Genomic DNA, 26,547 nt, shown 5'->3' with positions numbered 1-26,547 from the left:
GGGGCTGCTTGTTCTCTTCAGGCTCACACCTTGCCTGTCTTCCTTTCATTCTTTCCCCAAATATCTGTCACATCCCCGTGGACCCCATGCTGGTCTAGCCCCTGAGGAGCCCTCAGTGAAGAAGTCCAATGGTGTCCCTGCCCTCAGGGAGCTTCCAGACAAATGGGGGCAGACAGCAACGCTGTTGGCAAGTCAGGCTATTTAAGGTGGCCATGGGGCTGCAGGGACAGTAGTAGGTGGCATGTGGGGGTGGGAGGAGATGGTGCCAGGCTGAGACCCCTGCAGGGATGAAGGTGCTGTCAGAGGCCAGCGTGGCTGCAGAGCTGTGCACAAGGGGAGAGGGGAGGAGACAGGTGCCTGCGCATGGGTAAACAGGTGTGGAGCTGGCCCTTGCTCTGAGGAGGTGAGGCCAGGAAACACAGGATTACAAGAGTCCCTCTGCCTCGTGCCGGCACAGCGATGTCCAGGCGACAGGTGGCAGAGGACATCAGGGTGCTCTGTGCTTCGGGAACCCTTCTTACCGCCTGTCATCAGGACCCCTCTGCCCTCTCTTGAGGGCACTCAGTGCATCCTGCCCCCTGTTCAAATGTGGTTGGTGCACAAGCCTCAGGGCCCCAGGGATCCCAGAAAAAAATAGGGCTATTATCTGGCAGGCAGCTCTGGTGTTTCTTCCATTCCCAAAGGTGTGGTAAGCCAGAGGCTCCAGGCCAGTGGCCAGGTGACGGGTTGTAGGAGGCCTAGGAAGGGGCTGCCTGAGGCCTGAGGCCTGAGATGGCTGCAGTGGGAGCTGCCCCCGGCGGCCGGCTCTGCTCTGAGCATACAGTCCACACCCAGGCAGATTTGTAAAGTGACTTGCCCACCCTGTAGGGGGAGGGGAAGAGCCCAGGCCGGGAAGTGCCTCTGGCCTGGACTGCAGCACACGCCTGGCCCTGCCACTCTCTGGCTCTGGGACGTTGACCCGGCTGTTGAACCACTCTGAGCCTCCGTGTCCTAGTTGATGAATTGGCCATTACGCAGAGTGAGGAGTCATGGCTCAGCCCGTGTGGCATCGGATCTTGCCTCAGCATGAGGCTGCAGGGCAGGCCCTGCAGGGCAGCTGGGCGGGCTAGTTCACTTCCCCTGCCCCTCAAAGAGGCCCGGCAGGCGCCCAGCCATCTCCCCGCCCTCACTCCACCAGCCTGGCACCTGTCATTTCCCTAGGCAGGCTTCCTTGTCCCTGTCAGCTCCCACCTGGGGCCCAGGACGTGAATTAGCTGAAGCCCACCATGGATACCTTGTGCCTTAGCCCTTGATCGCCTCTCTCTGGCAGGCCTGGGAGATGGCTGGGAGCCCTGCGTGCTGCGGCCGGGTCTGCAGGAGGCTAATTGACAGTCCCGATTGGGCTTGGCAGGCCAGGGCTTTCTGCGCTCTTCTGAGGCCCCCAAGAGCCGAGGGACTGGCCTCCTCCCTCCCGGTCCTCAATGTTCTGCCAGGCCGCCAGCCCAGAAAGGCCGCCTTGGTGCGTGTGTCCCTGAGAAGCTGCAGCGTGGTGGCAGAAACAGAAGCCATACATAGAAGGATGGGTGTTACTGACCCACAGCCGCCAGGGCCTGGGTCGGGCACCCCCTGCCCTGGCCCCCTGCTGCTCTCATGAGCCCCTAGCCACATGCACATTGTTGTTGGGTTTTATTTTCTTGGTGTTTTTATGAAAACGATGGCCACTGTGGAGATGCTTCTTCAAGCCCCGTATCCCCACACCCCCTGCCAAACCACTGCTACTTAACGGGGTCGCCCAGACACTTACAAAGGAGTGCCCCAAAGTAGCCCCAGAAGAGGCTTTAGGGTCATGACTCTGGAGTAAGTTGTCTTAGGCCTCCTGCCCAGTACAGGCCAGGCCTGTGTCCTGGGCTTCCCGGGGTCACCTGGCTAGAGGAGAGGTTGGCCTGGGGTCCCAGAGGAGGGTAAGGGCATGCACAGACTCAGGGTCCCTGGGCAGCCCCACGACGCAGGGAGCAGGTCCTCCCCTGCCTCACAGCCCCCCGGCTCCCCACTGGCCTCCCAGAGGCCACCTCGGGAGTCCTCCAGCTCCTTGGCACGGCCCAGGCTGCCCTGCTTATTTGGGCTCTTGCCCAGTAAGCCCTCCAACCCCGTGCCAGCTGTGTGCACACCACAGCTTCGGTGTCACTTCTCCGGGAACCTCTTGACCTACTCAGACCAGACCTGAGGTGTGCCTCCTTGGTGCCCTGCTGCCATGGTCATGGGCAGGGGACCCCACCTGGCATACTTGAAGTGCAGGTATTGACCTTCCATATCATGTCCCCTTCTGTGAGGGTCCTGCCAGGGCTGATTAGACTGGCATTGGCCACCTGCCTGAACTAAGCCGCTCTGATATCCCTTAGGAGAGACTTTGGGCCAAGTGGCACTGAGACAAGAGACCATGGCCAAGCCCTGACACGGGTCATGAGCCTCTCCTGTGGGCTCCCTGGGCTGCGACCCTCCCTGCTGGAGGTGGAGGCTTTGCCTTCTCTTTCTGGGGCTCTGAAGAGCCAGCATACGCTCATCTGAGGTGGATTTTATTCCTTGTAATGAAGCACGTCTGACCCTGTGTGCTCAGTGTCTCTGCTGTGGACCTCCCCCACCCCACCCCAAATCCCACTCCCCTCCTCCGGCTGTGGGGGAGGGGTGTGGGGGCAGAGCAGGTAGGGTGGTGGGGAGAGGGGGCATCAGGCCGGGGCTGGACTTGTAACTGGCCTCAGGAGACTTCTTACTTAACGGACTGATCTGGGATGTGGGTTCTCTGAGCCAGCGTCCTGGGCACTGCTGGGGCATTTTAACAGGAACTGCATGGTGATTCCCCTGGTGCACTGGAGCTCAAAAGGTGAAGGCTGGGACTAGACGGTCAGTTCAGTCTCTGTGAGTGTGGAGCAGAGCGGGCCCTGTGCTTCTGATCGGTGGTGTAGGCAGCTCTGGTTGAGGTCGAGGACCCTTCTCCTCTGCCCACTGTGCTTCCCGACATGTGGGGGCAGAGAGGAGGCGCCTCAGGCAGCAGAAAGCCTCATCACTCTCCGTGAAAGGCTGTGGTGTCTGTCCCAAAGGCCCTGGAAAGGCCTGTGAGTCCTGGAGAAAATGTGTCTCAGGAGATGCAGCCGCGCCTGCCACTCCTTGACAGCCACTGGCCTCAGGGCGAGCAGCCCCTAACGTGGCCTGCGGTGGGACTCCTTCGGGCTGCCCTCACTGTCGGGTTGGAGTCCATAGGATAGGCAGTCTCGATCTGTTCCTGGTCTCCACTCCTGAGATGTGTCTGAGTGGAAATCTGGGCCCGAGGCGGGCTCTGAGCAAGAGAGCTAGCCACCCGAGCGCGAGCGGGAGCGGCCTGCCGCCCAGGGGCGTGGGCAGCACGCGCCCTCTCCTCCCATCAGGGCCGGCCCCTGCTCTCCTGGTGTGCTGGGCCGCCCACAGCCCCGTAGCCCCCAGCCCCACACTGAGCCTGCTCTGACCAGGCTGGGCTGCAGCCCTGCTGGGTAGGGGCAGCCTTGACTTGATGGATCCTCAGCCTTCGGCCCCCTCAGAGCCAGGCGTGTCCCTGTAGAAACTGGCCAGTCTTCATCATCCGGGCTTCCCTCAGGAGACAACTCCCTCCCTCAGGCATCCACAGAGCAGCTAGCTCTGTCTGCTGGGAGTGTGTCATCCAGGAGATGCATTCTTGGAACCTCTCCTGCCCCATCCCAGAGGGACCCTCATTCCTGTGCCTGAGCCCCACGCAGCTGCAGGGGCCCGCCTGGTGCTGGGTGCAGGGCAGCCTCTGGGGCATGTCCCTCTGTGCAGAGGTGGGAACAGAGGCGCAAAGGCAGGCCAGTGGGGGCCCCTAGCCAGCAAGCTAGGGAGCTGGGATTTGTACTTTTGCCTAAAGTTGTGATGAAGGGGACTGTTTCACAAGTCCTCTGACTAATAATAAGCAGATGGGCCTAGCTTGCAGGCTAATAAAGGGTGTTCACAGCAATTGGGACACGAAGTGTGAACGCCTGACCCCCGGGGTAGGGGTGGGGAGGTGAAGGTCGGGGAAGGAGGGCTGACGACCAGGAGCCCGGGCACCGTGGGAAAGACGAGGCTGAGGGTGTGCAGCCCTGGGCTCCAGGTCCAGCCCTGCCCCTGCTGGCTTCTCCCCCGTGGAATAGCTCTGCTTAGCGCTGGTCCTGTCCTCGGGAGCCACCAGGTAAAGAGCTGAGAGGGGAAGGCGTCAGGTCAGGCCCTGGTCAGGCAGGGCTGCTCTCTGGGTCAGTGAGAAGGGCAGGACAGCCAGACCCACGCCCGGCCTCTCCCCCTGTGCCCCTATCCCTCGTTCCTGCCCTGTCAGGCCCTCTGGGCCTGGGTTCCCCCAAGAGACACCATTGCCCAGAGAGTACTGGCCTGAGCACTGCAGGCAGAGTCCCCTCCCCTCAAGCACTCAGACCCCTGGCATCCTGCAGAGTCGCAGAGTCTCACTCTCCCAAGCCTAGGGTGGCTCTGTTCCTGGCTGTGATCGGTAGCACCGCTCACATCCTGACGAGAAGCCAGGGCTAACCGTTTGGGCTACTGGGGGTCCCCTGGACAGAAGGTGGGGCTCTGGGTCCATGCAGCAGCTTTGCAAGGTTGGTCAGGGTGAGGGGTCCCTGTGTGTGCTCTGCTTGGCAGTCTGAGGCCACGCTCTCCTAAGTCAGCTGTGCCAGGCAAGAAACCCATTTCCAAAATGCACCCCACAGCCAGATGATCAAAGCCAGCAGCCAGAGCTGCCTGGGGCTGCGGGATCGATGTCTGCAGGAGCTGCTGCTCGTCACCGCGTTGCCAGTGCAGCCAGGAAGGAGGGGACTGCCTCGCTTCCCCGTGGGCGCCGTGAGCTGCCCACACACTCACTTCCAACCTACTTCTTGTTTCCCCAGAACCTCCAGTGGGCCCGCGACGTGTTGCTAGGCAGCAGTATCCCGTGGCAACAGCTGCAGCACATGCCGGCACAGGGGCTCTTCTGCGAGAGGAACAAGACCAATTTCTTCAACGTGAGTACTTTGCCTTGTTGATTTCCGAGGCTGCTTGCTGCCGCTGCTTTTCACTGAGGGCGTGCGCATGGACCCCCTGGGCGGGCGTTCCCAGGACCACGGGTCTGCGGCATCCTCAGAGGGCAGGCAGGGTGGCGCAGTCAAGAGTGAGCCAGACTTGGGAGTGGGGCTCTGCTTGCCCAGTGACTTCTGGCCAGTCGCTGTCCCCTCCAGTCACCGGCTTTCCCATCTGTGGGGAAAGGCATGGACAAGCTTGGCATGTTCTCTGGAGTCCTCGGTGTTCTGGGGCAGGCAGTGGCGAGGGTGCCCCAGGCCCAGGACCCTGCTTCCCCTAGAGCAGCTTCACATGCCCATCTGGTCCTGGGCACCAGGCAGGAGGTTCTGAGTGAAGCTGGGTCTACTGCTTAAAAAACAAGAAGTTTGGCCAGTGCTGAGTTTTCATTGTCCTTCCAGCCTTGACATTCTTTGTGAGACAGAGGCCTACCCCATGGGCAGGACGTGGCTGGCCACCTAAGGCCTCCGAGGGCCCCTCTGCCCCTCCTTGCCACCTTGGACCCAGACCTACCCCATTTGATCTGTCCTGCACAGAGACAGCACCCCTCACTCTACTCCACACCCAGGCCCTCTGGTCCTCACCCTACTCCCACCACTCCTCTCAGAACAGCCAGCTCCTGACTGGGTGGCTTCAGCACATCACACAGACCCTCTGAGCTTCGGTTTCTTTTGTATTTCCCTGGTTCCCTGTTACATGCAGGGGAACTGAAGGACAGGGTTGGCCTGAACAGATGCTGTAGAGGGCAGGTCTCAGGGCTAGAGGGGTACAGCAGAGGCTGGTTCTTAAGGGGCATGGGCGGGCAGTGGGGACCTCCCATTGAGAACTGGCTAGGTGGGGGGTAGCTGGGTCCATGGTACGTGTCTTCTTCCAGTGGCTTCAGATCCCGGGAGCCCTGCATTGCCTGCCGTCTTTCTGTGGATACTTTATAGACAGATAGTAGATGTAATCCTTGATCAATTCACATGGTACCAAGGGGTTTGTGGTGAAAGGGAAACTCCCTCCTACCCAGGTGTCCTGGCACTGCCCCACAGCAGCCACTGTTCCTTATCCTGCATGTGTCCCTCCAGAGGGTCTTTGCCCATTTAGTAGTTAGTGCACCGAGATAGGCACAAAGGACAGAGTACATGTGCTGTGACCTCTTGCTTTATTTTTCACTTAAGAGTATATTTTGAGAATGTTTTAGAATTCAAGCATCCTTTTTAATAGCTGCATAATACTCCTACCACCTGGTTGTCCCACAGTTTACCTACCCATCCCTTATTGGTGGGCATTTAGGTGGTTTCCAGTCTTTTGTTATTGCAAATAATGCTTTATACATACATCTTTGCACATATGTGGGAGTCCACCTATAGGATAAATTCTGAGAAACAATTCCTTGATTCCTTGATCAAAGTGTTTGCAGTGTCTTTAAGTTTTAATAGCTACTACCCTTCAATACCAGTCCTAGACTTATTTTTTCAGACCTTTTTAACACTATGTTACTGAACTGTTTCATATTTGATCTTCAGTAGGTGAAAAATACTACTGTGTTTTATTTATTTTGAGATTGACTGTGATACCATGTTAGTCGTTTTAATTTCTTCTGTGCAGTTTCTACTCATTCATTTTCCTATTGGATTATTGGTCCTTACTGATTTTCAAGAGCTCTTTATATATTAATGAAATGGGCCCTTTGTTACTGTTTTACAAACCTTTTTTTCTGTAGTTGCTAAACCAAAATTAGAGCCAGGTAAGTGACTTAGTTTCCCTGAGCTCTTGGGTTGCTTGCCGTATAAAATGGGCTTCTATCACCTACCTTGAAGAGCAGTTGTAAGGATCAAGTCAGACGATGGGGCAATGTCCCTGGCTTGGGATCTGGCACCTGACGGGCGCCCAAGGGGATAGGTGCCCTCTTCGTCCCTCCCCCACTGTTGGTGCCCTCTCGGGCTCTGTGGTCATGTTGGAAGGAGACCCAGCTTCCCTTTCTTCCTCATGTGCGAAGCGCCCGGCCTCCCTAGGAAGGGGGTTCAAGAGGCCAGTCCCTCAGACGCCTGCAAGCCCAGAGTGCATCCGAGCCGTCAGCTGGGCGCCCCGGGCCTCTCTCACTGGCGTCATGCCCCAGAGCAGATGAGTCCCGCAGAAGGGCCATCAGGCTGCGCCTACGGGAGAGAAAGCCGGCAGAGCCCCAAGCGGGCCTGGCACAGGGGCAGCGGCTCCCCGGCACTGGGGGCCCCTGCAGATCCAGGCCCCAGTCTGGACCGGAGGTTTTGACTGCTTTTGCCTCCTCTGATCAGCTGCTTGCTCCTCTGTGCTTCCCGGTGAGCCGCTGCTCCGACACCCTCGGGCGCTCAGCCAGCCTGACCCCGGCTGCCTCTCCTCTTGCAGCTCTTCTCTTCGGAGGTGGGTTGGGGCTCCTCTTGCTTCTGGAGCCCAGAAGGTTAACCTCTGGGCAGAGGCCAGACAGACCTCATGCCTACACTCAAGAGACGGGGCTCCCAGCGGGTTGGTGGCAGGGTAGCCCTTGCTGACGCCGCCCTGCCCTGTCCTTGCTGCCACTGTGAGGGGATCCCCAGGGTGGACTCCTCCTCCAGCCAAGGCTCACACCCAACACGTCATGCAGTGCTGACCCTGGGTGCTCTCAGCACCCTGACCACGTGTGAGGAAACTGTTTCCCACCATCTGTGCAGACGAGCCCTGTGGGTGGCCCTCTGCCAGCTCTGCTGCCCTGGGGCTGTGGATGCGGACGACCAGGCCGGCTCCCCTCCCTGTCTGTCATGCACTGGGTTTATTGCCTTGGCTTGGGGTGGGGCAGAGGCTCAGTGGGTGCTGGCCCTTGTGAAGAGGTGCAGGGAGGGGGAAGACAGGGTCACCAGGGACCCTGCTGGCCGTTCTCCGGAGCCCCAGCTGTCCTGGACCACCCACCCGGCCCAGTCTTGATGTCACTCACCCAGCTGGTCAGCCCCTCAGGGCCCAGGCTAGGGGACCTTCCTGTTAATTTTTAATGACAATTTCTGAAAATTATGCAACTCACATAGGACCACATTGTCACTGCAAACAGTTCAGACACACAGCAGAGCCCAGACCCACTGGCCTGCTCGCCCTCAGGCACTCTTCCGTGAGTGGCTAAGCTATTCTCCTTTTCCAGGTGTGTGTGTATGATATCAGTCATGCAGCATTAAAAAATACACGTGTGCATGTGTGCACTGGTGAACTTGCTTTTGTTTGCGAGCTACCACCCAGTACTGGGTCATGTGCAGGGCCACAGTCTCCTTGGGCTGGCACTTATGTGGTCCAGTCTTTGTGCTGTCGCCATGTTCCTCTGTGAGTCCCTGGCCACCCCAGCCTGGCCCGGAGGAGGTTTGTGAGCCCCGTCTGTGAGCTGATTCCCTTCATGCCTTTCCCCATGACAGGTGGTCCTCAAGCACATTCTCCTGGCCCAGCCAGTGCTGGCTGCTGTAGTGTCCCTGCCACCGGATGCTTGCGGGCTTGCAGTAGAGCCCCACTTGCATGTCCCTTTGTGCGGGGCCTCTGTAGGACACTGGGAGGCATGTGGGAGCGATGGAGAATCCTCAAGGAGCCTGGAGGCAGGGTTCCCACTGGTGGGGTAGGTACTGCTCAGCCAGGAGGTGGGTAAAAGAGGGAGGCCAGGGTTAGAGGCACTTCAGGGGAGCTCCTGGGGGCTGGGCCACACCTTCATGAGGAGCGTGATGAGCCAGGCAAGGGATGGGTGCTGAAGGGCTGCTGAGGGTGACCTGGGCTCCAAGTGGCAGCTTCCCTGATGGGGTTGCTTGCACAGGGGCCTACTGCCCAGCTGGCTGGGACCCCACAGCTGTACACACTTGGTGTGGAGCAGGGCCATCAGTGGGGCTGGATGAGCATTTGACAGAGAAAGGAACGTACTTGGCCCATGTCCACTCCCACTGTGCCACAATTTAGAGGGAACAGCTCCCGACCCACCCTTTCCTTTGTCGTGGAAAATCTGCCAAGCAGGTCGGACCACCGGGACCCTGGCTTCTGCTCCAGAGCAGGCTGGAGCCCTAGCTGAGGGCGCCGTGGCCCCAGCCCTCCCCCACGGGCAGGACAGCCTGGCCTTCACCAGAACAGAGCCAGGGTTGTTGGATGTTGGCTGAGGTCCTGTGCCCACCGGACCTGGGGCCTGTCCTTTCACAGCTCCAGGAGGGAGGGACTGGCAGAGGTGTGGCTGTGTGATTCAGGGGTGGCTTCTCAGACTGGCTCTGCAGAGTAGGGGGGCCAGCGAAGACATGCAGGCCTGAGGGGGGAGGCAGTTGGGTGAGAGCAGTGAGTTAGGGGTCGGGTCTAGGGTCGTAGGGGCCCTCTGAGCCAGTGCCAGACCTGACAGGGCTGCAGAGACTGGGGGCCAAGGGGCTGCCTGTCCCTGGACAGGGAGGGCCAAGCAGGCAGGCACCCAATACGCCACGGAGGCCGAGGGCTCGCGTCCGAGGGCCGAGAAGCCTCCGCCGCTTCCCCTGCTGGTGTGTGCCCGCCCCTCTGGGCAGGTGGGCCCGTGTAGGCCGGAGTTGGGTTGCTCTGTCCAGTGTGAACTTCTCTCTTGTAGTTGATTCAGAAACGTTCCTATAGTAACCAAGCCAGAGATGGCTCGCCCTCCTTCCCCCAAATGTTTGCTTATTTTAGCAGGCAGGGTGTTTTCTTGTTTCAACCCAGTTTCCAGCCACTGTGAAAGAAGCAAAGGGAGCTGAGGGCCCGGCTGGCATTTCTTCCTGCTTCCGAGGCTGTGCAGGCGGGCAGAGGCTGTGCCCTGACTTCGAGGGGGTGGAAGGGAGGTGCTGGCCTGCCGCAGTGCCTCCCCTAGAGCTTCTTCCGCCCCATGGAGGGGTCTGCCTGTGTCACCCGGGCCAGGGCCCTGGGCCCTGGGGTCACTGGGGAAGGCACAGGCTTTGAGACTCAGGTTGGCTGAGCCCCTGGCCACCCCACCCCTTCCTCAGCCCCACACAGGACACAGGGCTGCCCCTTGGCAGGGTGGCCTTCCAGCAGACAGGTGGCTTTCAGTTGTCCACTAGTAAGAAATGCTGCCTTTCCTGGTCCCTTCCTCACCTGGGCAAGAGTCTCCAGGACAAGCACCCAGGGGCAGAGGCCAGGTCCCAGGCCCTCCACACCGAGCGCCTCCACTCGGGGCCAGATGGGTCTGCAGAGCCAGACCAGGTTCTCCCCCTCCAGCCACTGCTCTGCCCCTCCTGGCGCTCAGAACCGCAGTGACCTTCAGTCTGGTCCGTCTGTGGAGTGGCCGGAGAGGCTGAGCTCCCTCCCGCAGCTGTGGCCGGTCCTTCTGTCTGCCTGAGTTCTGGAATGTACTCCTACCTGGCAACCACCACAGGGGCCCGGTGCTTCCTTGTGTCCTGCCTCCGCATTGCTTAGACTGACAGGAGACACAGTCATCAGGAGCCATCTTTATTTCTTGAAGCGTTTGTACGCTCGTGTCCAGATGCTCTTGTCCGCAGCCCTGGAGCCTGAGTACTCACCCAGGGCCCCTGCTGGTCCGGTGGCCAGCCTGAGGGAGAGCCACCTGCTGGAGCTGGGGGCAGGAGAGGAGGTCTCTGAAGCCTCCAGCACCCTACCTTTCTTGGTAAGAATCATTCTAAGCATAGAATCAGCAAGTCAGCAACTTGCCACCAGTTAGCTGGGGGAGTCCTCTCGCCCCAGCCAGTGAGCAGATGCCAGGCGTTAGGGAGGGGTCGGCACAGCGGGCCAACCTCTCAGGCCAGGGACTTCTCAGAGACCAGTGGCAGCCCAGCCTGAGACAGTGCCCCTCCTCGGGGCAGGGGGTATCGGGGAGCCAGTGGGGCTGCCCGGACAGGGCACAGCCTCTGGAGCCCAGCACACCCAGCCCCCGCGTGGGGACCTCATCTAGAATAGCATTGCCATCACCCTCCGACACATCCCCCTGGCACAGGACCCAGCAGGCAGGGTGTGCCTGCGACTCTGAATTCCTCCCACCCTCTGGAGTTCCCTGGGGCTTTACCCTCAGAGCAAGGGGGAATAGACACCATCCCGGCTTGAGTGCTGGGGAACCCAGCCGTGGCCAGGCCCTGGTACGTCTACCTCCCGTTCCAGGGCCACATTGGCTCTTCTTTGTAGCCACCACCCTTGTGGCTCCCGAGAGGCACTGTGCCCGATGGGCCTGGGGGCGGCCCTTGCCTCACTCACATCCACCCCTGGAGCTGAGTCACGGACACCCGCCCCCAGACGCCAGCCCCAAGCTGAGAGCCTTTTGTAGGCAGACATCAGCAAAGACCAAGGCGCAACCAGGGATGAGGTGGTGACCTCTACCCAGTTAATTATACCCCACACCACCCCCTGCAGTGGCAGATTTGTGTTGCGTCCCAGCAGTAAACAAGGCCAGGAGCGTCACCGCAGGGGTATTCCAGCTTCTCCCGCACTGAGCTCTGCCCGCCCTCTGGTCAGGGTCAGCAAACGTCAGGATAGGAAACACCTGGTCAACAAGAGTCCTCCCCATTCCCAAAGATGGTCCTACCCATGTCACCTCCTCTCTACTCAGGACCAGTTGTGATGGGGTCACATTTCCCTGATTGTCCCTCTGCCTCCACCTCAAGGAGGTATTGCTCTGCTGTTAAAACTGCTGTGTGCCAGGCCCTAAGCCAGCTGTTGTCAGCCAGGTCCAGGGTCCAGCAGATCCACAGGGTTGATGATTACTTCCGTTTCCTGGAGGTGCCAGGAGGTAGGGTTCCCTTGGCCAAGGTCCCATGACCGGCCGGTGCTGGAGGATGGGTGTGAACCTCACTCTGTCTCGTGCTTAAGCTTGTGGGTGGTGGCCAGAGCTGCCCGTGAAGGAGGAGGGGCGGAAAGCCAGGGACCTGCTGGCTCCCACACCGGAACTGGCCCAGGTGCTGCCAAGTGGGAGTATTGCCCGAGTGACCCATTGGCTGGGTGGGGAGGCTGGGGTTGCAGTGGGCAGGGGAACATGGACATACAGCCCTGCACCAGGAGGTGAGGATGGGATTCCAGGTCCATGGGGGCTGGGTTAATAGCCGGGCTATTGTATACACCAGGGCTGCCCCTGGGGGCTGGGACCACACTGTTGGCTGTCTTGGGTGCTGGCCTGTGTGGACATGGCCTCAAGTAGCTGGCCAGCTAGGTTGGGCCACCTCTCTATGGTGTAAGGCCTGGGGTTCCAGAGGCGGAGCACAGCAACAGTGAAGACTGCCACCCGTGCGCACTGTGCCAGGGCATCTGTGCCTAGCCTGGCCCACAGCAGCAACGGCAGGACTGGCCCCATTTCTGGGCATTCACTGGGGCCTGCCAGCAGATCTGTGGGGCTTAGGTACTGGTAGGACCCTCACACAGGTGGGGAATTTGATGACCAAAAGGCGCCACAGCTGTCAAAACCTAAATCCCTTTTCTGCCCTCTGCCCACCAGGCTGACCAGAGGCCTGGCTCCTCCCCGTGGACGGCAGAGCTTGTGGCCCTGTTTCCAGACCTTGTTCACAGGCCTCCCCCGGCTGACTTGGTCACTCTGGGTGCTGGGACAGAAGCTACAAGAGGGGCACTTATCGAGGTGCTTCTGCAGCAGCAGCTGCCGGCAGCGGTGACCTGGCCACCAGGGCCCTCTGGGAGCCAGTTGTCTTACCTCCTTGAAGGGTGTGCAGAAGCCCGGGGAGTGGCCCAAGATCACACAGCCAGCAAGTGGCTAGGCAGGGATTCACGTCCAGGTCTGCCCCACTCCAGGGCCTGCTCCCTTAGCAGCCCGGCTGTGGGGCATTCAGTGGCCACATCTGGGCACTGTCTCTGTTCCGCTAGCAACGTCTGCTGGGGATGGCAGAGGGAGAAGGAGAGTGCATCTGTGTCCTGTGCCCGTGTCGCCCTCATCCAGGGGCTGCAATCCCTTGCCCCTCCGTTGCTCTGAGACCTCCTGGTGCTAAAGCAGTCTCTGCATGGCTCTTGGTCACCTTACAGCCCATTTGTCTTCCATCAAGCCATTAGGCCCACTCCTGAGGGCACCCAGGTGCCTGGGTTGGGGGTGATCAGTTAAACATGACTGTGGGAGCGCAGCGCTCAAGGTTTTGGGTAGGGCTGGGTGGCTGGGGAAGGATCGTGGGGCTGGGTGTGGGTCTGTCCCTCCACGCTGTGGCCTCCCTTCTGGAACCTCACTTGGCTTGCACCCCTCCTGCCCACAGGCCTTTGGCCTTTGGCAAGCTCTCTCAGTGCCTTCCAAACATGCTAGTTGGGGCCACTTCTACAGTAGGGGCTTCCCTCTGTGGTCCCCTCACAGGCTTTTCCTTGCCCAGTGTCGCTGTGTGAGTCAGCCCTCACCAACTCGCCCGGCTCCTTTGGGCCCCCCCAGCCCTGCCCAAGGCTGACGTCCTCCAGCGAGCGTCGGGCTCTGCCTGAGTCCTCCCGTCGCGGTCGCTTTTGTACACATGCTCTTTGAGAACCCCCAGTCTGAATGAGCCCCCATCCCTTGTGGAGCTGAGACCTGGGAAGCTGAGGGTAAGGGGAGTATGTGGGAAGGAGTGCCCACATGATGGGCTTCTGAGCGGAGGGAGCAGCAGGAGCCAGCTTCTCGTAGGGCAGAGGGGCTGTGTGTGGGTGGGGGGCACCAGGACACCAATGAAGCGCTGCTGCTCATTGCCCTCTGCTCCCACAAGGGGAAAACAGCTTCTAGGTACCAGTGTCGGCTGATTCTCAGGAGAAACTCTCTGGGACCCACCGTGGTTTTCCTCTCCCTTCACAATTCTACGTTAGCAAGGGCTGCGGACCTCCTGCCCAGCCAGTGAGGAAGGCGGCTGCACTCAGGCTTCTTACCCTGCCCCCAGGGAGGTGCTGCCAGGTCACCCGGCCTCCCCTGCCTCCCACTAAGGTCACTGGAGTTGAACAGCAGCACCGTTCTAACAACAGTGTTAAAGGAAACCCAGGCACATTAAAGTGGGAATTAGAGAACAGAAAAGAAGGGAAAAGTTTAAATGGAGGAAATATGAGCTCCTTGGCTGTAGTAGAATTGCTGTAATGGCGCTATTTTTAGCATTGCTGAGATGATGTGTGGGCCAGTTGCAAAAGTAAACAAAAGAATAATTTCAAGTTCTCCAGGGAAAAAAGGTCCAGCTTTTAAGAGTCTTAAAAAGGTTAGCAAACTCATGTGGCTTCTTAGCTTCTATCTGCTAGCTTTCCTTCCTTCCCACGTCTTGGGCTCTGTAGACTTCATCGAACTTCGTAGCTTCTGGCTTTCTGGGCCCAGGTTCAAGCTGGTGTAGGTGCCAAAGGCTTTGCCATCTGCATCTGCACCACCCTGTCTGGGAGGACAGTGTGAGCCCAAGAGGAGGCAGATAGGGAGGGGCTCATTCTTGCCTGAGATGCTGCAAAGGGTCCTCCCCCCGAAGGGCTGGCACACAGTGGTGCATTGGGACAAGGCGGGACAAGACCACAGAGTATCCAGGCCCGTGCCCTTGCAGGACCACAGCACAGTCATAAATCCCTGCCCAAGCCAAGCCGGCCCCATTCACAGCTAGAATTAAAAAAAAAAAAAAAATCAAATGTAAGCAACATTGAGATTTAGATGGCTATCACCTGGTGTGCATTCTTTGCTGGCCACTAGAGACAGTTCCATCTCCAGATGTAGCTTCACAGATTGGCAGAGCCAGGGCGCTTGGGCAGAGGGCTGTGATGTGCTTAAGCCCTTACGGCTCAGGATCTGCCCCCCCACCACCACGTCCACCCAGCAGGGCGTGGAAAGCCCTGCAGCCTGCACAGCTGTGACTTACCCTGCGTCACACAGTCAGTAAATGGGAGCGCCCTGCCTGGAGCCCAGGCCTGGGACCCACATCCTGTGGGCCGGCCTCCATGCCGGAGTTTCCGGCCAGCCCAGGGGGGACAGTAGCATTTGAGTACCCGTCCAGAACTGACCTCATCCCACAGCCCCCTCCGCTGGGGGTGCTCAGTCAGGAGCTCGCCGTTTAACATTCCTGACAAGAAGAACATTTTCCAGGGTAGACTTCTTTTCCCACTGCAGCTTATTTTTTAGAGGTTTGCTCTTGGAATGCGCGCCCCTGCCATTTCTTTCTGAGGCAGGCACAGACCATCTCAGCGTGGGCAGACCACTTTCCCAGGCCCAGGAGCCCTGCTGCTGAGGGCTGCCCGGGGAGATGCAGTTCCAGGAGGAGTCCTGGAGCCGGTGGCAAGGCTTTGGGAGTGGAGCAGGCAAGCAGCCCACCCAGCGAAGGCGCTGAGGGTGTCTGGGAGGGAGGGGGGAGCCGGGCGGGGGGTGGCTGCGACTGCTCAGGCTGCAGAACCCGCGGGGGCAGGAGCTGTGGGCGCCCCATCTCTGGGTCAGGAGGAAGAGGGGCTCCCTGGCAGAGTCCCTGAGAACATGACCTCTGGGACGTGGCAGCCTCTGCTTTGTTCACTCTGCTGGGTGCCCATCCCTCTGTGCCCCACGCCCAGCCTGAGGCATGGGCAGGCTGTGCGTGTGGGCTGACTCCTGAGCTGAGGTGCAGAAGAATGTCAGTGGGCCTCTGCCTGGTTGTGCGGGAGGGGAGGGGAGCACAAGGCTTGCTTCCATGGGGTGCAGAGGATCTGGGAGGGCAGCAGGGACCTCCCAGACACTCCCCATTCACTCCTGTGGCCCCGTGACCCCCATCTCCTGATGAGCAAGTTGAGGGTAACTGCAGCACGGGCCTCACATTGCTCAGCCTGTGAGGAGCAAAGCTGGGGTTCCTGTCCCACAGCCTGGCTACAGAGCACTCAGGCTTCTCCCTGCCCCACTGCCCACCCCTGCACCCAGCCTGCACCCGCCTGCCAGGATTCGAAGCTAGAACCCAAGCAGAGCCCATGCTGTGTGGCCTGAGGGCCTGCAGACACTGCCATGACTGCCCGCCTCTGCCCTGGGCTTTGTTCTGCTTGTTGGCTCCAACTGCTGGCCCCATCTAAACCCAGCAGAAAGGGGGGCACTGTGTTACCCTGTTTGTAGACAAGGAACCTGAGGTGGCAAGCCCCAGGCTACAGAGCCAGGGGGCAGTGGGGTAGGAGCCAAGTCCGAGGCTCCCTGCTTCCTGCCGCAGTGCTGTGCCCTGCCTCCCCATGGGCCTGGCACACCCACTAAGCCAAGGCGTGCAAGGGCCGTGTTGGCAGCAGGATGCCACGTGACCACTCAGACAGTCTTCTCATCTGGGAGATGGGAGCACCTGGCACTTGACACTTGGAAGCCCTGTGGTCCCAACATTGTGTTGAGGTGGCCACTGGCCACACATTTGAGCCCCCAAGAGCAGTCTGGTGCAACCAGGGCATGGCCTGCTCCAGGCCTACCCTTGCCAGGGTCCTGGGAAGGTGGGCAGTGGACTCAGGTGCTCGGACGGACCCACCCTGCCCTGCCTGGCCCTCACCACAGCCCTGGTGACTGGGAGGCTGTCGTCCCCATTTAACATTCCCATTCTGTCTCCCAAAAACCTGCCTGGATAATAACAACGGGGAGCAGTGGCATCCCCATCAGGAGGGTTCTGGGTGTGGGAGGTGGCATGGGTGGGGAGCAGCCGAAAGTCCCGAAGGGGTCTAGCAGCAGGGGCGGTGACAGAGGGGGGCAGGGGGGGTTTGCTGTTTGCTTGCTGCTCCCCTCCTGGGCCTCTGCCTTCTGGTGTCCCCCTCCTACCCATCCCTCCCCTTCCTTGCCAAGACTTCCTGGTGTCCCCCTCTAGGCAGGTCAGTGGTACCCTCAGGGGAGCTCAGAGAGGGGAGGGGGCCAAGCCATACCCAGCCCAGAGACCACCCTACGCTAGATGGAAGCTCCCAAGGGAGGCTGGGTTTCTTGAGGCAGTGGGCATTGGCCGTGGAGCTTGAATGGGGGCCCAGACAGTCCCTCCTGTTGCCCAGAGATGGGCACTGCTGCAGTTACTCCAGTCCAAGGCCATCTCCTAGGGCAGGACTACCAGGTCTCACTTGTGATGCCATCTTGTGAGCCTGGGGGTGCTGAGGCTCTCTGGGGCCCCCAGCTGCCTTGAGCCCCAGGGCGGAAGGTTACAGTGGCCTGAGGGCGCCCATCGTGTGCTGCGTGTGATCCTGGAGTTGCCCCATGTGGGTGCCTCCAACCAGGCGCCTCCTGCTGGCAGAGCTGGGCTTGTGGACAGGAGGCACGGCCCAGAGCGCGGCTGGGCCTGGGGATGCTACCGCACCTGGTCCGATTTGGGCCCGATACATACATCTTCCCTGCACACCTTGTCCTCAGTGTTTAGTCCTGCTGTTGACTTTCTGGTCCTGGCCCCTCTGACCTCAGTTTACCCATCCCCAAAGCTGGACCAGTTAGATGAGGTCAGTGGTGTTACTGCCCTTTTCCCAAAAGAACCTTTCCCCACGTGCCCTGCTGGAAAATGTGAAAGGGCAGCCACTGCAGCAGGGACAGAAAGGGCTGGGCCCCACCTGCTTGGCTGCATCCTCGCCCGCCTGGGCTCCCGGATAAGGGACATGAACCCTGCAGAGACCGCAGGGTCTCTGCCCTGCCACCTCTCTGCTGACCCAGACAAGGCTTCCCAAGCTCAGTGGCCAGGCTTTCTTTCTGGTGTACCTTCAATCTGGGAATTTCTCTCTCTCTCTCTTTTTCCACTTTTCCTATTTGGAAAGTTTGACCAAGTTGCTTCTGACATAGCAGCATTGCGTTTGAAATCCAAACCAGAGCTCCAGCTCCCAGAGCCCCTGCCTCGTCTCCATGGTGACAGGCTGTGGCCACAGAGTGCCATGGACAGACAGCAACAATTCTTTCACACGTGGGCCTCCCACGCCCTGCTCTACCCAGCTTGGCCCAGCCTGGCCAGCCCCAGGCCCTGTGCCCCGCCGAGCTCCACCCATACAGCCAGGTGGCTTTGGGCAAGCTGATCAGTATACAGCTCGGTTTCTTCCTCTGCAAAGTGTGGTTGATGAGCCCAGCCTCACGGGGCTACAGTATTGCTGTGCGCCCTGGGGCCACTGTATCCAGGAGAGGGTCTGGGAAGGCCCCTGCAGGAGCAGGGGGTGCTGGGGAAAGGGCACAGGGGTGATAGGGCTCCCTGGGCTCTAAGGAGCAGAAGGTGAGGTGGATTGGGCCCAATTAGGACGGCCCCTTGAAGAAAGTGCAGGAATCTGTTTCATTAGAAATACATAGTTTGAAATGCTCATTTCTAAATATGTGTAAGAAGTCTGTAAAGTTAAGGTATGTCAGAGCAGGTGAAACTTCCCTGTGTGGAACTTGCTGATTCTCTCCAGCCACACACACATCCCTAGCTCCCTACCTGGTAGGTAATACCCCTGGCCCTGCCTCAGGAGCATGGGAAGCCCATGGAGGTGGTGCTGTGCAAGCCTTTGACATGGAAGGTTGGCCTGCAATGGCTGCAAGAGAGACAGCCTCTCCTGGGAGACAGGTGATAGCTGTGCTCAGGGGCACAGAGAGGACTCTGGCTCAGCTGGAAGCCTACTCCCCTTAGCTTCACTTCCTTGTCAAGTTTGGGGGTGAGCACCCATCCCCAGCGCTCAGGCGAAACACCCCAAGTATAGTACTTGCTGAGTTCCAAGGTGCCGTGGGTATGGGAGAGGGGTGTCTGCTGGCCTCAGCAAGTGGAAGGGGAACAGGTGGTCAGGAATGCTTCCAGAGGCCTGGCTGACCTTGAAGTTGGCCAAACTCAGGGCAAACGCATTCCAGGAGAACCGAGGGAGGCAGGGGTGTGTGTGAGGGTCATCCCTGGGCTGAGGACCGTGGGCAGTAAGGAGTTAGACTGGGCCCACCCCGAGGGCCACTGCATCCACAGTCAGCAGGCCGGCCCCGTCCTGGGTATCTGAGCTGGAGCGCTATGGTTGAGAGGGAGCCCTCAGAGCAACAGTAACTTGGGGGGCAGGCCTGGAGCAGGCCCTGAGGGCTAGAGGGATTAGGGAGAGTGTTGGGGTGGGACCTGGTGCCTGAGTGACAAGGGAGTCTGGGGAGGGTGTGTTTTGGCCACCGAGTAATCACATGCGTGCGCTGCAGCTTGGCGTGGCTTGGAGCATGTAAGAGCACTGTGTTTGGAGTTAGACTTTTGTGTTTTTGGGAGTGTGGCCAGAAGGAGAATCCTGCAAAAGTGGGAGCCACTCTGAACCCACTCTTAGGGAGGGAGCCTTGTGCCCTTCCCTCACAGCACGGGTGGGAGGCCCTGTTGCGGTGACCCAGGCTGCACGTTGCTCTAGAGAGGGGAGGGGTGCTGTGTCGGGTCACACATTCTGGTTACATCATGTGTTTGTAGTTCTGGTTTAGGGCACGTCCGCAGATGGGGGACTGAGCCCTGCTCTGCAGGGCAAGCTTGGACAGGTGGGCTCCCCTTGCAGTGCCGTACCTGAGATCTGAAGGGCTCCACACTGTGGCTGTCATGGCGAGGAGGACATGGTGGGCATGAGCCTGCTTGGGACCCCGAGTGCCTGTGGAGGCACCAGCTCTGCCTGGGACGGCGCCTCTGGCCTGTGGCTGGTGCCTGCTCGCCACTACCTGTTCAGCCCCAGCGCCCCCCATGAGGATCCTGTGTGGGCCATTCAGGGGCCATACCTGGCACAGACCACGGCCCCTGCTGCCCCTTGAGGCGCAGGCCTGGCCCTGCTCGGGTTCCCCTCACTCCTGCCTCACTTCATAGTCCAGGCAGAGGAGCCAGAGCCTTCCGACCCATAAAGGCATTAGGAACGAGGGTCAGACGATGGATGGGGCTGTCCTAGTTTCCTCGGTGTGCCTGTCAGACATGGCTTTTCGAGGATGTGGGCTCCCCTCCTGAGATGAAACGGAAGCAGCTCAGCAGTCCTCCAAAGACTGGGCTATTCTAGAAGCCTAGACAGCAGCTCTCATTTCCAGCCCTGATACGGGGGCAGGCTCAGAGGAGCCCAGTGTAAGTATCCTCTCGCTCCAAGGAGGTCTCAAGGGTCCCATCAATCACACCCCGAGTCCAAGCTCACCCTAGGAGGCCTCAGAGCCTGCTGGCCTCCCTTCCCTGCCTGCCCATTCCCTAGACCCCTGGCACACCCTCTCCCTCCACAGAGGCCACATGCACACACTGAGCACCCCTTGCTCTCCACATGTTCCCATTGGCTGTCCCTATTGTCCCAGGCCCCGTCCTTGTCTCTCCTCCTCCAGTCTGTACCCCTGCACGGGGAGATCCCTAGCCATCAGCACCCAGCCCAGATGCCTGCCACATCCTCCCCAGGAAGCCGCCCTGGTCCCCTCCCCATCCCTGTTTCTCTCTCTCTGTGGCCAGCTCTGTTCCTGGGCTCCAAGCTGAGCTGATACAGGCCATGACTGTCAGTGTCAGCCCACAAGCCCACAGGCATCCGTGACTGAGGCCCCAGGTGTTCCTCACAGTGACTAGGGATGTGGGCGTGGTCTCCCAAGGCAGCCATTGCCTCTTGGTATGGTGGGAACACATGCACACTAGGGGGTTCCGTGCTGGTCCCTGTGGAGCCGAGCATGGCGTGGACACAGCCCTAGATGGAGGGACAGGGGTCCTTGCATCGAGCCCTGCCCACAGCTGCTGGGCCATGTCTCACTGGGCAGGTCGCTTCCCTGCCCCCTACCTCTGTGTCCTCACTCATGGGTCAAACAGGCAAAACGGCTGGACTCAGGGACGTCAGACACACCTTGCAATTGTCCGAACAATCTCTGAGTACCAGAAGCTCTAGCCTGAGAATGAAGCATGCTTCTGGCTGGGGTCTGCGTGAGTGGGGGAGGAGGTACATCTCACTGTCCTGGTTGTCTGGCAAGGGAGAGGAAGCTGGCTGGCAGGGACTGTAAGGCCCAGCAGTCTTCTACTGGCATGCTTTTGGCAGAGAGGCTGCCTAGGCACATGTCACATAAGCCAGTATCCCACAGCAGGAAGCCTGTGCCCCTGCACCGGTTGGCAGCTCAAAACTCCACGGCTGAGAAGTCAGGTTGTTAACTCCAAGAAGCATTCCTGCCCCGTGAAAGGCATCACTGGACGCAGCCAGGGAGGAGGACTCAGGCGAGGTCAGGTGGGGACTAAGGAAGCAGCCTGCAGAAAGGAACCAGGAGCGGCCTGCAGGTCTGTGCTGGCTCAGGTTTTGAGAAGGGATGGCTGTATGGGCCCCTGGGCAGCTCAGCCAGCGGCCCTACTGTGGGGTCCGGCCTTGCTTTGCAAGGCCAGGAGCCCGCCTCTGCCAGGGGTGGAGGCCCGTGGGTGCTTACCCTCACCCACCTCCGCCAGGAGTGGAGGCACATGGGTGCTTACCCTCACTGGCCATGTGAGCCAAAGGCCAAGCACGTATTTCCAAGGAGGGCTATGGTCCCTTGGAGGCTGCGCTGCCTGGGTGGCCAGAAGGTGAGGAGAGGGTGGCAGTGCCCGTGTGCCCAGCCTGATGGCCTGCCCCAGGGTGGGGATGTGCTGGAGCAGAGGCTTGGAGACATGCACACATTCACCGTTAATCTGGGCTCCATACCCAGGTCCCCAGCATGCCTCTTGATCTTGAAGTCTTCCTTCCTATTTGGCAGCACAGGATGACAGTATCTACCCCAAAGGCCCTTGGTCATCTCTTTCTGCTGCTCCGCCCTAACACCTTCCAACTTAGCTCTCTGACTCCATTCACCCTCCTCGCCCCCATCTGCCCTGCCGGGGGCTACTACACGAACAAGGCCGTGGACATTTGGTCCCACTTTCTCTGGTTCCTTCTGGCTTTGATGACCATCCCTGGGCTTGCGGATTGCAGCTCGCCTCCCTCTCTGCGGCCACCCATGGGCTTCGGGAGGCCTTCATCCTAAGAGCGGTGGGCAGTTCACACTTCAGAAACGGCTGTGGTAAGGAGGAGAATAAACAGGGCCAGCCAGTGTAGTGCTGCAGGAGGGAGACCAGGTGGGCGCTGCAGGAGGAATGCTGGCTACCCAACTTGCCAGCACGGAGATGGCTGAAGTCCTGGCCTGCCTGCCGCCCTGCTGGCTGCCAGGGCCACTGGGTGGGCAGCAGCTGGAGAGTGAAGGGTCAGGACTTTCCAGAGCTGGCCCGGAACCTCTCCCTTAGGGCCAAAGAGGAGGATGAGGAAAAGAGAGAGCAGGGCTGTGCAAGGTGGGTGAGGGCCTCCTGGTGGGCGAGGGTGAGAGGGGAAGGCCCAGGTCTAGGCAGAGGGCAGGAGGAGGAGCCTGGGTACAGGCCGTTCCCTTCCCTGGCAAGGCCCCAGCAGGGAGCTGTGGGCAGGGGGTGGGGAGGTGGCTCCCAGAGCCAACTGCCTGTTGCCCTCTCCCTGGTGACCCGCTTGTCCTAGAGTGGGAGTGGGAGAGGGCCTGGAAAAGCCCTTTAGGGACCAAGTCACATCCTCAGGATGTTTGTTATCTTCTTAGGATTATTGAAGTCTGTTCTGGAGGTTGGAGGTCGGACATCTCTTGGAAAGGCAGTGAGGCTTCCTGATAATTGGGGCCCCTCCTGCGCTGAGGGTAAGGGAGCTTCCTAGAGGTCCAGGCCTGTCTGTAGCCCAGGGCCACATGCCCACTTCTAACATCACTCCTTCTCACGGTTAGAGAAGGTTCCCGCTCACAGGTTAGAGGAACTGCCCGCTGCTCTTAGGATAAAGGCCCCCCTAGGCTCAGGGAGTCCCTCGGAACTTACTGTGACTAGGCCAGTGAGTAAGAGTGACATTCCGGGGACAGGCTGGAACACACCCTTCAGCACCAGACAGGTGGCCAGGGACACCCCCATCCTCCCTGCTTGCTGGGGGTCCTGCTGGCCTGTGGGTGAGTGTGAGCATGGTCTGGGTGGCCTGGCCTCCAGGGCCCCTGAGGCTGGCAGAGTGCAGTAGGAACCCCCAATCTCTTAGGCCTTCAGGAGTGGCCTTGAGATGAGTGAGCAACAGTCTCTCCTGGGCAGTGGTCAGAGGCCTGTGCCCTGCACATCCAGGTGCTTTATGGGCAATTGGGACCCACGGGGCTCTCCTGTATAGGGTGCTGACAAACCCCAGGAGGGGCCCAAGGCGCCTTCATGCCTAAGAATTTTCAAGGACCTGGTTTGGGCATGCCCACCAATGTCCACTGTCGCAGCACTTTCACACGAAGCCCCAGGAGGCTCCAGTGTGCACAGGTGTGCATCCTCCTGGGGGCCTGGGGAGGGTGACTCAACTCCCTGTCATGGGCCTCAGTGCCGTGGCCTGTCAGCTTGAGTTGATGGATGCCCATCTCATGGGGCTCTGAAGAGGGCTGGCACAAACCATGGCTTGGAGTGCAGTAAGCAAGACTGAGGAACTGGAGACCACTGAGAGCAGACATTATCTCAGGAAGTCTCCCCACAGGCTTTTCTTGGCAGGGGCCCAGGACAGACCCCGAGATCCCTTCACCCACCACAGGCCTCCCTCCTGCTGGGACAGCCCTGCTGCCACAGCCCACCCTGGGCCTCAGTGTGCCCATGAGAGCACCCCTTCCAAGCTCTGTGTGGGAGGGCACGAGTGCCAGGGAGAGCTGGGTGCCGGCAATGACCAGATCCAGAGGTCCAGACATGGGCTGGCATCAGAACCACATGCTCAACACTGAGCATTTCTTCCTGGCCTAGGTGTGAAGAGCTCCTGTCCTCAGCCCCCTTTGGGCTGACTTGATCTTACAGGAAGTAGACAAGGTACGAAGTGAGTTCATGTGCTGTGCAAGGTGCAAGCCTCACTTGTCTGTTCCAGCCTTTGGTATAGCTGGGAGGAGTGGCCCAACCAGCCGTGGAGCAGTCCAGGCCTGGGGAGCCATTACTGTGTGACTCTGAACCAGCCAGTCCCCAACCTCAATGAACCTATCCCCACACGTGAGTGTCAAATGACAATATGCCAGTAGATGGTAAGGGGCTGTTAAGACTTGAGTGACGTGCAGATTTAGAACACCCTACCTGAAACTCAACCTGTTGTGGACACTCAGTTGGGAACCCCTTGTCCTTACACAGGCTTGGGGAGGCTTGTGCTCAGGCCTCTCTCCCTGCAGGTGAGTGACCTCTAGGAGCCAAGGCCTGGTTCTTCCAGCACCTGGCAGGGAATAGTAATCTTCAGGGGGTGCCAGACACTGTTTCTGTGCCTCCAGGAGGGAAGGGGACAGACAGTGTGACATCACCCTGACTGAAGGGATAGGTGGAACCCTTGTATTTTGGACTAGGGGCACCTGGTGGGCACGTGGGAAGCCTGGAACGCTAGTGGGCAGGTGCCATCCTGAATGTAAATAGCCATCCTGAATATAAATAGGTGGAAACAGCCTGCTCAGGGACATGTCCCAGGGCAGGGGGCAGGTGGATCTGAGTCCTCTGGGTATGTGGGGAGGGAGGAGGGGATGAGGAACTCCTGGTGCTGAGGTGGTGGTGAGAGAGAAACTTGTCTGGGGGTGGAGGCCAGCCCAGGGCTTGGGGTAGAACCTCTGCATCCAATCCTGTGCCTGCCTTTGCTCAGCCGGCCTTTCCTCAGATGGCACGGGAGGAGCAGCTAGTAGTGGTGGGCAGTCCGGGGCAGCCTGGCCCACAGGAATTGGGGAGGGATGCGCTGTGTGCACACTGGACCCGTGGGCGTCGGGGCCACGGCAGGGTGCTCTCAGGGGAGGCTCTTCCCCTCTGAGCCCAGTCCCCACCTGAAGAATGAATGCAGCACCTACTTCCAGGCCCCAGCAGAGCAGCCCCTCCCAGAGCTCTGCCGCTGCTCTTGGGTTGCAGAGGCTGAAGGGGAATCCGGAGCCTACCTGGCTCTCCCAGCCCTGCCACTCCCGTCCCTCGGCCCAGGGCCTTCTCCCGCTGGCCCTCACACCCCAACTGGAAGATGAGGCCCTTCCCATTTGCCCGGGCATCCGTGTTCTTCTCTCCCCCGCTGACGATGTTACTGGGAAAGTCATCACTTCATCTCCCACTGCCCCGTAGGATCAGCAAGGACAGCTCGCCGTGGCTGCGTGTCCCCCACACCCACACCTTGCCCTCCACAGGGCCCTCGCGTGGCACAACTCCAGGGGGCGCCGTTCGTATAGCTGTTGCCTGCAGGGTGAGGACAGCCTTCCGCGGCGAGGGTTGCGCCCCCCCGGCCGGTCGGCAACCCCACCACCCCCGGCTGCCGGGCCAGGGAACCCGCGAGGATTGGCCGGCAAAAGTCAGTTGTGTTGCTGGGCCCGCTTCCAGGCCGAGCGAGCGAGCGAGCGAGAGCCCGCGCCCCGTCCGGCTCTGCCCGCCCCGCCCCGGCCCGCCGCGAGCGAGCCTCCGCGGCCATGGCCCGGCGCCTGCCCTAGCTTCGCTGCACAGATGCCACGGGGGAGCCGGCGGGTAGGAACTTGCTCGGGGCCGGGGGGCGGGGCGGGGGTCTGCGCCACGGCTGCCTGTCCTCCTCAGCCCGCCGGCTCCCCGTCCGGGGCTTTGACTCGGGCCTCCCCGGGGCGGCCGCCCCCCGCCTCAGCCCCTGGCCCCCGCCAGGCGCGGCAGGAAGCTCGCGGGCAGTGGTTTCCCGGGCGCCGCTGCGGAGGAAGTCGGCCGGCCGCGGGGCCGTGACGCCCCCATGCCCCCGGGACGGCGCCCTGCACAGCGTCAGGTGGGCGGCCGGGCGGACCCGGGCGGCGGCGCGCGGGGGCGGGCACCGGCGGAGCCCGCACTGGAGCCCGCGCCGCCGGGGGGGAAGCCCGCGCGCGGAGCCCTGGGCGAGCCCAGCCCGACCTAGCCCGGGGCCGCGAGCCGGCGCGCGGGGATGTGCGCTGCGCTGCGCCAAAGCGAAAGCCGCGCCCCGGGCCATCGGCCCGGGCAACTTCGCGGCGGGTGGCGCCGACACGGAGCTGTCCTGGGCCGCTGCCGGGGATGGTGAGCGGGCCGGCCGGGTGGGCAGCGGAGCCCGGGCGCAGCGTTTCTCCGGCTATAAATAGCTGCCGTGCGGGGGCGGGAAGATGGTGCCAGCGCCTTAGGAGCAACCGGCCTGCTCGGGAGCCCTGAGCTAGGACAGGACCTTGCCCCGCGTCAGAGGGGGGCAGGGAGGGGGAGTAGAGCGGCGCGGGTGGGGGCACGGCACACGCAGACGGGGCCGCCGTGGAGCTGCCAGCCCGGGCTTCCCCACGCACTTAGTTGTTTGCCGTTCCTGGTTTCCCCGGGAGGGGGAGGGGAGGGACAGCCCGGCAGTTCTGGGGACCTAGTTTGCGGCGTCTCATTTGGTAGACGAGGCTGGAAACGGGCGGCTGCCGGCTGTGGGCAAATTGCAGGTTTCCCCAGCCGCTGCCTGCACTGGGAACTTACCTGTGGATGGCGCGGGGAATCCCCTGCCCTCGGCAGTCCAGCCAGGACCGCTCCAGCCAGGGGAGGGGGGGGCAACGGCGCCCCTGGCGGCCTCTCTGGCCGGCCCTGCTGGGTTTGCGTGGAAGCTGCAGGACTTCCTGCCGCCGCGTTATGCTTGGGAATGGGGGGACACCTTAGGGACTGGAGCAGGAGCATGTCTTAGAGTGCTGTGGGAGGGGCAGTGCTCTTAACTCCCCAGGGCGTCAGGAAGATGGGAAAGTGACCACTTGGAAACTCAGTCCTGGCCCCAAAGGCCTCAGGACCCCTGAGCAGGGTGGCTCCTGAAGGAGACGAGCCA

General features: G+C 60.6%; 1 protein-coding gene across 11 annotated transcripts in view; it reads left to right on the top strand.

Annotated features, from left to right (window-relative positions):
* The window catches only part of CABIN1 (calcineurin binding protein 1), a 154,806-nt gene that overhangs the window by 106,868 nt on the left and 21,391 nt on the right, over window positions 1-26,547 (top strand). For all 11 annotated transcript variants that reach the window (XR_005054480.2, XR_012125410.1, XR_005054479.2 and 8 more), the window contains one exon: window positions 4,896-5,009. Coding sequence is in view for 8 of the 11 variants with exons in the window: in XM_036993213.2 (XP_036849108.2) it covers window positions 4,896-5,009 (114 nt within the window). In the remaining 3 variants the exon portion in view is untranslated. The remainder of the gene's footprint in view (window positions 1-4,895; window positions 5,010-26,547) is intronic.

Source organism: Manis javanica, chromosome 15 (genome assembly GCF_040802235.1).
Source record: "Manis javanica isolate MJ-LG chromosome 15, MJ_LKY, whole genome shotgun sequence".
Classification (NCBI taxonomy): Eukaryota; Metazoa; Chordata; class Mammalia; order Pholidota; family Manidae; genus Manis; species Manis javanica.
The sequence above is the reverse complement of the archived record's forward strand: the minus strand, read 5'-3'. Positions and strand labels throughout refer to the sequence as shown.